Source organism: Meleagris gallopavo, chromosome 24 (genome assembly GCF_000146605.3).
Source record: "Meleagris gallopavo isolate NT-WF06-2002-E0010 breed Aviagen turkey brand Nicholas breeding stock chromosome 24, Turkey_5.1, whole genome shotgun sequence".
Lineage (NCBI taxonomy): Eukaryota > Metazoa > Chordata > Aves > Galliformes > Phasianidae > Meleagris > Meleagris gallopavo.
This window is the reverse complement of record NC_015034.2, coordinates 1,564,685-1,575,740: the sequence shown is the minus strand read 5'-3', so window position 1 is coordinate 1,575,740 and position 11,056 is coordinate 1,564,685. Positions and strand designations below refer to the sequence as shown.

The 11,056-nt window shown below is 52.4% G+C and overlaps 1 protein-coding gene across 1 annotated transcript; it reads left to right on the top strand.

Annotated features, from left to right (window-relative positions):
- Positions 1-6,127: 6,127 nt before the first annotated feature.
- DUSP26 (dual specificity phosphatase 26) lies at positions 6,128-10,232 on the top strand. The gene is made up of 4 exons (XM_003212452.4): positions 6,128-6,379; positions 8,217-8,489; positions 8,789-8,997; positions 9,482-10,232. The coding sequence occupies exons 2-4, from the start codon at positions 8,311-8,313 to the stop codon at positions 9,679-9,681; spliced, it is 588 nt and encodes a 195-aa protein (XP_003212500.1). The 5' UTR covers positions 6,128-6,379; positions 8,217-8,310; the 3' UTR covers positions 9,682-10,232.
- The last annotated feature ends 824 nt before the right edge of the window (positions 10,233-11,056 follow it).

The window sequence follows — 11,056 nt, the reverse complement described above, 5'->3', positions numbered from 1 at the left end:
TTTTGCTAAAATTAACATTTCTGCAAAAAACAGGTGGAAAATTGGTCCCTTTCCCCACTGCACCAAACATCGCTGCAAAGGAAAGGCTGCTCCTCTCATAGCCGTGTTACGTGGCACAGCAGATGATATGATCTGCCCTAAACCATCAGCCCTAATGTTTTCCTCCTCATTACCATCCTCTCTTTGAAAAAGGAGCACTTCCCACATAGGTGCAGTGCTGCTGTCTCTGCTGGTGGCAGTGGGGCTCATGATGGAGGTACAGGCAGTGTCACCACTCAGAGCCAGCAGCAAAATGCAGTGGCTTCTCATGTAGCCCTTCAACACACTGACAGAGCAGTTTCACTTATGGAAAAAAAAAAAGAGAGGAAAACCCCCCACACCCCTGAGGCAGAACAGAGAAATCCTCCCTTTAAGATGTTGGAAGTTTTACAGCTGGTTTTGATGGAAGCAGGGATTTGTAGCCCTTTTTTTGAAGTAAATCAACCAACCAAAGGAGAGCTTTTCTGGAGATAAGCAAAGCGATGGAATCCAGCAGCCACATGTTTCAAAGGAGATCTATTTCTCACAGTCTAAACTGGAAGATAATTTTGGGGTTTAACCAGCTGCTGCAAATCAGGCCCGAATGGTCGTGAGTGTGTGCAAGAGCAACCAGAACTTCCATCTGCTGGGGAGACGTAATGAGCCTCTGTCTGTTCTAAGCAAACCAACGATATAGAAACAACGCAGCTCCATTTTTTGCTTGTCAGTTTCAGTGGTTCAGGTGGGGTTGGTCCGGGGCAATAGCCTCCCCTCCCTTTCCCCAGCCCTGCGTTGCTGCTCTCAGAGCAAACGCTGAACTTGGGAGGCAACAGAATCATAGAATGGCCTGGGTTGCAAAGGACCACGATGCTCATCTAGTTTCAACTCCCCTGCTATGTGCAGGGTCACCAACCATCAGACCAGGCTGCCCAGACCCACATCCAGCCTGGCCTTGAATGCCTCCAGAGATGGGGCATCCACAGCCTCCTTGGGTGACCTGAGATGAGAGAAGAGCTGCTTTAGAGCCATTTCATTTGCAAATGTAGCGCCTTGTCGCTGTTCCATCTTTAGGAGCCCTATAGCCAGCATGAGATTTGAAAGCTTTCTGTATTATCTGCCTCTCCCCTGAGCCGCCTCTCTTCCTATTGAAGGAGCTGCCGTGAGCCTTTGTGCCCCAAACACCCGGCAGCCACCGTTGTGTCTCCATTCACCGACAAAGAGAAGCCTTATCTTCTGACGGACACATCCAGCACATCCTCTGTGACATTTAAATCTCCCTTTGTAGCCAACTCAGGTATTTGTGCTGTTAAAAGCAGACCGTGCAGCAGAGTGATTTCATTACTGCAAATGTTATTACAGTGAAAGCCCGTTTAAAATGTAATGTCATTGAAGGGAAAATATGATCTAGCAGCAAGTGTGGCCTGGTAAAGGGTGCTGGGATCCATCCCCAGCTGAAAGAACCCTCTCAGACATCAGACCTGTTAATGGAACAGCTCTTTTCTTCATCAAATCAAACCAGCCGCCTCCTCGGAGCCCTGAGGCTAGGAAATAAAAAGAAGATTGAAAGGAATTAGGCACCCAACTCAATGACTTTATATTTGAGCCCTAAGCTTTTCTCCCCGCTTTAGAAATCAGCGCAGGGTGTTGGGGTGTGTAGAGAAGAGAACCCCATTGTGTTAGCAGCAGCAACGGGTCTCAGAAAGGCAGCACTCCGTGTCTGTGCTCACAGTGATCAGACCTGGGTCTGAGAATGCTGGAGAAGAGAAATAATCACAGCGAGGTCTCAGCAACCCTGCAAGTCAGAGTGAATTTGCCAGGGACCTGCCCTCAATTTCCACCCCGGCACTGATATCATTCCTTTTTTTTTTTTCTCTCTAGCAGATTTCCCAAAGGATTTTGGATTTGTAAGAGCAGCTGAGCTCCTGGATGTCTCATGGGGAGGGAACATCTGGGTGAGCATCACACCAGGGCTGCCCCGGAGCATCCCAAACTGCATCCCCTCCCTCTGCTTTCAAGGTGCAGCTTCCAGAGCTGATTGGTGCTGCTCTGAAGAGCGCTTTGCTATGATAGATGTGCCCTTCGTCTTGAAGGATTAGCCTTTACAAAGCGTGAGGAGCTGAGCTTTGTTAATGGGGATCGTTGTGTCTCAGCCGCCCTCTCTTCCAGGGGAGGCGTGCGAAATTCTCTTCCATCTGACATCCTTCTGAGCATTTAAGCACAATGAGTATCAGGTCAACAGCAAACCTCCCACCAGCTCCACAGGGCTCGGGCTGTGCCCCAACCTCTCTGCTAACAAGAAGAGACAAGCTGAAGTGAGCGTTCAGACAGCAACCCATCAGGATTTCATAGCGTGTTTTGCCAGCAACTTGTTTTGTTGTGGGTTTTTTCTCTAGCTGTATTTTTTTTTCTTTGTGATTTTTTCCTCTGTATGCTGTAGCGACTCAGATCTATCCCGGGCTGCTCCTGACATCAACAAGACAGTAGATGACAGGCAAAACGCGTCCACCAGCAATTCTGAGTCTCCCCGCTAAGTAATCATAAACACTGCAAGTTTGCAACAAAGCGAGCAGCTGTCTCTCTCCCTCTGGACAAGGACTGCTTCCTCACAAATTGAGGCTCTGCGGGTTTTACAGCTGTTGGACAATGAGTCTGGTGCTGTTATTTCCTCTTTCCTTTTTTTTTTTCCCCCTTCTTTTCCTTTCTTTTAAAGGAAAATATCTCAGCTTTGCCAGAACTCGAGTGGCCCCTCCAGCAGTGAATCGATCCAGCCAAGTGATGAGGCTTTAACGTCTGTTCTGGAGTGGGCACAGAGGGGCTGTATTCCTGCACATCCTCCTTCCAAGGGTTTGTTGCCTTCGATCCCACTCTTATGGGGAAGCAGACCTCTGTTTGGGGCTGGGAGAGGATTTAACAGCACACAACTGCTGTCCCAGAGAATGGAGAGGTTTGAGAGAGCCCCAGGGAAGGTAACCTCGAGCTTTGCAGTTTCCTTCCAGAATAGCTACAGCATGGATGGAGATCCCAAAGAAACCTTCATTCCTGTCCTATATGCAAGCAAATAGAGAATGAAGATTGCTCTTTGTTACCTCACCGCTTTGATGGAGTTGATACCACGTTGGGATGGCTGTGTGGCCTGAGGAGCCTCTTACAGACCAGTGTTCTGTGATGCTTTATGAGGCAGCCTGCAGCACACCCCACAGCACAGCCAGAGAGCAATGCAAGGGATTTCCCTCCCCCATTGGGTGCTCACTGATCCCACCTGAGCACACAGCTCCTCCTGGGCTGCTCAGTGCCAAGCAAACCCCATTTGTCAGATCCCTCTCAGTGTGTTGCTGCAACACTGCTCTCACCTGCACTGCCCCTCTCCATAATGTTGCCTTCTTGCCATGACTGCCAGCTAATAGGAGGCTTCATTTTCTGCTGGTATTCTGCAGCTTCCTCTGCACTCTCTTCCTCCTCTGCAGTGGGTCTGCCGAGCAGTGAATGCTAGATGAAATACATCCATTCTGTTTGTGATTGAGTGTAATAAACTCTGGCTCCTGTGCCTTCCAGGTGGCTTTTGGACATGCAGCATTTACTGCGTGAAGTGATTGATCTCTGATCTTTAAAATAGAGCTGTGAAGTCTACGGTGCATTTGCATGCATGTGGAGTATAAAGGCAGGAAAAAGCAGCTCAGAAACTCTCTAACCCCTGCCCTTTATTTCCTTGGGTTGAGTTTTCCATGTTTGACAATGCACGCAATGGTGATTTATGTATAACCAGAGCAGCCTCCAGTGGTCGGATCTGCAAACTTTTCCCAGCTGCCCTTTTTGCAGCTTGCTTGTGGGTTTTGCAGAACCCCAACCCCTATTCCTTCCTGCTCTGAACTCCGTTTAGGAGGGGAGGGACAGCTGGGAGCTGCGGGTGCGCTGCTTATTCTGCTGGGAGCCCATTCTGCCTCTAATTGAGCTGAAAGCAGCTGCTCTGCCCTCGCTGCCGAAGGCCTGCTGTGCACAGCAGTTTTTGACAATAGCTGAGATATAGGGATACAGCAGTGCCTGTGCCAGCATCCCACCCCTGCTGTATGGCAGCACCCCTCTCAGCAGCAGGTCTGCAGCCACGGGATGCAGGAAACCTTTGCTGTGCTCAGCCCTACAGCAGCTCTCTGCAGCGATGCCCACAGCTCAGGGAAGCTGCAGTGTGCCTCTCCTTTCCCCTCCAGCCATGCAGCCACACAGCTTTTGCCTGCCCAGCACCAGAAACCCTTTGCAGCTGTGGGGCTCAGGCATCGTGGAGTGATAGAGCTGGTAGGATAGGAGTGTGGGATACTGTGGCTGGTCCTGCAGCTGGGTGCTGCCCAGGGGGACACACTTGGGGGACTGTGGGCAGGCGAAAGGCTTTCCAGGTTTGTCTTTTCAATTCTCTCAATGTGCCTTGGTGAGTTTGGCTTTTCAGTGCACAGCTGAGCAAAACAAGTGAGGGATGGAGCTGCACAACAGGGTGGTCAGAAGGAGGTGGGGGAACTGAGCAAGGCATGTGCAAGTCACAGCAAACACCGAGTAGGGCTTGAGCCTCTCCAGCCTGCAGCCCAACTCCAGGGCTTTGGCTTCTTGTCCTCAAGGACAGGTGCTGCAGGAGGGACACACTGAGCTGATAAATCCTGCCAGGGGAGCAAGGAGTGAGTCAGTCTGCACTACAACACCGCTGTTTATGGAAAACAAGGGGAGGAGGTGAGGCAGAGAGGTCTGGCTTGCGTCTGAGAAACTTCCCTTCTGCAGAAATAGATGGCTGACACTCCTCACTGCAGCTGCCCAGACATTCCAAACCGTCAGAGATGTCATCTCAGAAGTCACTGGCTTTGTTGGAGACTTCTGGCTGCTTTACAAAGCAATTCCAGTATTACTGGAATAAAAACATACCAACTACTAATCCTCTCTTTAAATGGCCAGTAAGTTCCCTACAGGCAATGCTCTGCCAAAGTGTTTATCCATCTAATTTTATTTCATGTTGGGCTTTTTTAGTTCAGATTTCACCTCTTGTGATGGAAGTTGTTGGCACTTCTATTTAGAAGCACAACTTACAGACTATTGGGATAGGAATGGGCAGAGGGTCCACGTTAAAGCTGTCCACACAGCAGCTGCAAATTTGTTTATAGGTCACTTGGCCGCTATGCTTTGGAGGGCAGAAGTGGGGCCTTTCTGCAGTGAGTGGCACCAAACCCTCTGCTCAGGATGAGGCACAGCACAGGCTTTCCTGAGCTGGCAGCATTCCACAGCATGGAAATACTTGTTCCGCAGGGACAGGGCTTCCTGGGGGCTGTCCCCTGTTGGCACCTGTGCTCCCCTGGGAGTCTGCTGTGGGACCTCTGAGTGCATCTTCCCACGTGCTGTAAAGGAGCCAAAGGGAGCAGAGGCAGCTGGCAGCATGCCTGGAGGGCAGCAGTGCACAGGGCAGCTGCACAGGGATGCTGCATTCAGCCCTCGAGCTCCTGAGGTTGCATCCTAAGATGCACAACTATGCAGAAAGTTTTCTGTTTAATTGGAGTGCAGGAGGGAATGTCATAAACCTGAGGGTTTTATTTGTTTGCTCTGAAACAGCGCGTTTCCATTCCTTCTCAGATTGTTTTCTCCCCCCACACTCCTACTTTCTGATTTGAGGCAAACTTAAATTGAACACCAGCACTTCAAAGGGCTCTGCCTGGGAAATGTTTGACTGAAATACTGAAGCACTTCTGAAATGAACGGTGTCATTTAGAAGACGTCAAAACAAAAAGCTTCAGTCTTCTGAGTTTCCTCTTTTTATCCCTGACTTTGGCACGACTGTATCAATAGATAAGACAGATCCCCATCCCCCCAAGGCTTATTTCCTTCACAAATGAAGAAACTGTCACCAAACCCCAGCTTTGCTAAACAGACCCCAGCAAAGGAGTTCATTAGGGTCAATTATCACATATAAATGACAGAGCATCCTCCAGAGACAGCTGCAGAGGTACGATGGTGATAACCATGCCACCAGCACCATTGCATCAGAGCTTTCCTTTCCCCTTCTCTGTCTGCCCGGGGCTTTGGTTTGCTGGAGGAGGAGTGAGAGCAAAGCTGCTATTATTGCTGTTGTTTTTGTCTGCGTAGTAATGGGCATTTATGTGCGGGTGTGTGCATGCCTGTACGAGAGCCAGCGTTTGTGTCCATCTCCCTCATTCCTCCCTTATCCATCCATGCACAGCATGATATAAACAAACCTGCCTCTGGACATGTCATGCCTTAAAATAGATGTTCATACATCAGCCTTTCCACAGCAGCGGCGGCAGCAGCAGGAAGACATGGCCGACTGGATCTGAGCACACCACACGTTTGGAGCAGAGACATCTCAGCCCTCACCAAGGTAGAGTAACAGGGTGGGCGTCTCCTCCCTCTTGCGTGTCTGTCTGTCTGTCTCCGGGAGCGTGCTCTGCTCCAGGCAGCTCTCCTGCTGCTCCCCTCCCTCTGAGCACAGCATGACAAGCAGAGGGGCTCCGAACAGCCATGGGCAGAGCAGGCTGTGAGCTCTGATGGGGTGCCTATGGGGGGAGGGTGGGGTCTGTCCTGAGTACTTGGACGTGGGGCAGTTTCTTTTCCCCTGCAGCACTTCAGGCACAGCAGGGATAGGATGCTGGAAGCCAGCTCTGGGCCCCCATAGGTATGGATTGCTGGTTTTACAGCAATAAGGGGGTCTGCTGTTTGGCTCAGCACAGCCTCGTAATGATGACGTGGTGTTTTTTTCAGACCCCTCTGCTGTTTGTTTCCTAATGCTGCCTATGGTGGCATGTGGCTGCGCTGCAGCCAAGGTCACCCAAGGTTTAAGGGCCCGGCACGTAGCCACACTGAATCCCTTTTCCAGGTGGGCTTTGCCAAGTCTGAATTCCCAGAATGAAGGAGTCCAAAATTCATCAGGGCAGGGGAGACGTGTCAGGGTAAAATCCAGCCCTGCTCAGAGCTGGGGAGCAGTGCCTGGGACGAGGGTGCAAACAGCACTGACCTCTCTGAGCAGCACCCCAGGCACAGGGCAAGGGTAGGAGGACACCCAGGAGTCTCTGGACCCCCTCTGAGCTCCCCTGTGTCCTTGCAATGTTTTCCTCCTGCGACATTGCCAAGAAATGGCTGGAGGCTTCTCCCTTCCATGCTCCTGGCTGCTGGCAGATGCCCTGGGCGAAATGTCAGAGCAGGGAGATGTGATCTGCTCCAGCCCAATGTCACTCAACTTCCTCTCCCAGGGTCCCTGGGAGAAGTGGGCAGCACTGAGCTGCTGCTAGGGTTGCAGCTGTGAGGACCCTGGGGACACCTTCTGTCCCCCAGGCAGCTCAGAGCAGCAGCAAGATGGTGGGAAGGGAAACTGCGTGGGGATTGCATGCTCATGTTGGGGGGTTGCATTGGTTGGGCAGCAGAAGGCAGCTCTGAGTTAATGCCTGGCTGCAGGGACTGCCACTGCTCCAGGGAGGTTTTTTGCAGATGGGTGACATGTATCAGCATGATCCAAAGGTCTGAGAATGGAGCTATGTCCCAGAGGACCGACTGTAAAATGAGCTTTCTCATCCACTTAACTCTTTCCCACCCGAAACCAGTCCTGATGTTCAAATGCAGCAGCAGGACTGCCGTGCTCAGAAGGGTTAACCCTGCACTCCCTCCCTGCAGGCTTTTGTGCCTGGTCTGCAGCAGTCTGGGCCTGGGCCAGGCTCTGCATGGTGCCATATGGAATCCTCCACCTGTTTGGGGCATTTCCTCCCCAATCCTGGTGGCTTGCCCAGAGCTGGCCGCCTTTCATTGCTTCTGATCACAGGTTGGCAGCATCAGTTCTTGAGCTGGCTTTGTCCTGCTGGCAGGCAAAGCCCCCGAGCCAGCTCAGGAGGAAGGTGGTCCTGTATGGAGCATCTCTTGCCAATATGGCTTCAACCCAAAGTTGTAGAGCTGGAGCAGAACCTCAGCCCATGGAGACTCAGCAATCTGGCTGCCTCTCTGGCTTCCCTCCCCAGCCCTGGCATTGCAAACTGCTCCCCAGCAGTATTGCTTCTTGGAAGGGAGCGTAGGTGATGCTGTCTCACAGCGGGAGCCACTGGATAGCTGCCTGTACACTGCCTTCTCTGCAGGAAGGTTGGGCCTGGCTGTTTCAGGCCAGCAGCTCTACAGCAGGGATGGAGTGGGAGCTCCCCATCCTTCTAACAGCAACTCCACCGCTTCCATCGCAGGACCGTGGGTGGCAGCAGCAGCAGAAGAGACCTCCAGGCCACTCTGCGGCCTTCAAGACCCCACAGGTATGCCTTGTGGGTCTCGGCAGCTCCAATGGCTTTCCTGTCCCGGTTCTCCAGGAACAACACCAGGTCACCGAGTCGGGGTGTGCGGGAGGAACGCAACCGCCATCCCATCCTCAGCATCTTCGAGCTCGAACGGTTGCTGTACACAGGGAAGACAGCCTGTAACCATGCTGATGAGGTCTGGCCAGGACTCTACCTGGGAGATCAGTATGTATCACAAGGGGATGAGAAGTGAGGGGATGAGGGATGGTTTTTTGAAATGGAGGAGACTAGGAGAGGAAAGTTGGGAATGTGAGGGAGAGGAGGACATGGGTTGAAGGAGGAGGAGGAGTGAAGCAGGTGGGTGGAGGCATGTGCCCATGGACTGTGAGATTACCTATCACTGTGAGTTTGAGTTCAGCATCTTTCCTTCTCCTTTGGCTTTCTCATATGCAAATGCTTGACCAGGACATTTGAAACTTCTCTTTAACGTGGAACTTTCCTGCGCTGTTTCTCCCTCCCTGCAGAGATATAGCAGCCAACCGACGTGAGCTGGCTCACCTGCGCATCACCCACATCCTCAACGCCTCGCACAGCAAATGGAGAGGAGGTGCAGAGTACTACGAGGGCACAGGCATCCGCTACTTGGGCATCGAGGCCCACGACTCGCCCTCCTTTGACATGAGCCCCTATTTCTATCCTGCAGCTGACTTCATCCATCAGGCGCTGAATGAAGGTCAGTGATAAAGAGTGCTGGGACAGAAGTGGGGAATGGGGAGAGTGGGTGGAAAGCTGATTGGCATCCTAGGAAACAAAGCTACTTCCAGCCTGATGTCTTTGCAGAATCATAGAAACATTAAGGTTGGAAAAGATCACTAAAGCAATCTAGTCCAACCATCTTCTGGTCTGGATCACCTCCTCCAAAGAGGAGATGGGCCATATTAGAGCCCTGGCCCCATGGGCCACAGCCTCAGCCTGTGTCCAGCACTGTGTCTGCTCCTATTCAGACTGTTTTGGGAGACCTGTTGCTCTGATACCCTTTGCCAAGGAGGGGACCACACTGCATCATAGCCATGCTATAGCTGAAGCCCTACACGCAGCCCTGGAGGCTGCACACCTGACTGCAGCACCAGGATGCACCCAGCAAAGTTGGATCCTCAGTAACTTTGTATTTGGGATATTCACCCTGCAGTGACACAGCCCCTGTGTTTTACCCCCAGGAAGGATCCTTGTGCACTGTGCTGTCGGGGTGAGCAGGTCAGCCACCTTGGTCCTCGCCTACCTCATGATCCGCCACCACATGCCCCTCGTAGAAGCCATAAAGACGGTCAAGGACCACCGTGGTATCATCCCCAACCGGGGGTTCTTGCGCCAGCTGGTCGCCCTGGACAATGCCCTGAGGCTGAAGAGGAGCGCGTGAAGGAAGACGAGGAGGGCTGTGTGGTGGGAGCAGTGCAGTGCTCAACCCATACCACTGAGTGGCAGAGGTAGATAGGGCTTTCCTCCGGGTGCAGATGCTTGGCAGCTAATGGGTTCCATGCAATCGGTTCCCCCCAGCAGAGGGGGTCCCCAGACATGCGAGCTATTCCTAGTGGTAAAGCATAGGCCCTCAACCTGCAATCTTGCCACTAATGCATAGCCTTCTTCCCAGCCTGCTCGTGCAGAGATGCCTCTGGAGAGACATGGCCCCACGTTTCAGGTTATTCTGGACCCCTGCTGGCTCCTGGAAGCCTTCAAGGGTTGGTTCTCCCGTGTGGCAGATGCATCTGCCAAGCCTGTCCCATCCCTCCCTCCCAGGAGACTGAAGCTGTGTGTGTTCCTTGTCTCGTTTCCCATTTGTTTTCGGTCTGTGTAGCAATGTGAATTAGGTCTGGCGTGTGGTCCCTGGCAAACAGGCCTTTAGTCATAGTGTTTGGGTGTCCTCCGTGCTTAGTGTTAACCTGTACAAATAAAGGCAGCGCTAAGGAAGAAGTCTGGCCATCCCTCGTGTGATTTGAGACAGACTTTGTGTTCAGGCTGCAAATCAGGTGGAAAAGCATCGCCCTGGTGTGCTCAGGGTTGGGATGGGCAGAAGTCCTTCCTGATCCTCAATCCAGGACAGAAAGGGGTGAATCTGAGAGTGAAATTACTGTCAGATTGCGTGTGCTGTGCATTGCTGGGTGTGCTGTGCATTGCTGGGTGCTGTGCATTATTGGGTGCTGTGCATTGCTGAGTGTGCTGTGCATTGCTGGGTGTACTGTGTGTTGCTGGGTGCTGTGCATTATTGGGTGCTGTGTATTGCTGGGTGTGCTGTGCATTGCTGGGTGCTGTGCATTGCTGTGTGTGTGTTGTGCATTGCTGTGTGTGCTGTGCATTGCTGTGTGTGTGTTGTGCATTGCTGTGTGTGCTGTGCATTGTTGGGTGCTGTGCATTGCTGGGTGTGCTGTGCATTGCTGTGTGTGTGCTGTGCATTGCTGGATGCTGGCAGTGCCCGGGCATCTCTGCTGGGGATCGATGAGCAGTGAGGGATGCTCCTACACTATGGAAGTGTCTGATCATGCCCAAATCTCCTTTGCATCGCCTGCACAAGGCTGAGAGCCACTGGGAGCTCAGCGCCTGCTGCACAGCTCCCCGGACGGCTGACGCACAGAATCACAGAAGGGTTTGTGCTGGAAGGCACCTTAAAATCCTTCTGTTCCCATTCCTGCCATGGGCTGGGACATCCCCCAGCAGTCCCATCCACCGTCCCGCAGGGATGCACGGGGCTCTCCTCCCGGGCGCAGAGCGGGGCTCGGGGCGAGCAGAACCCGAAGCTC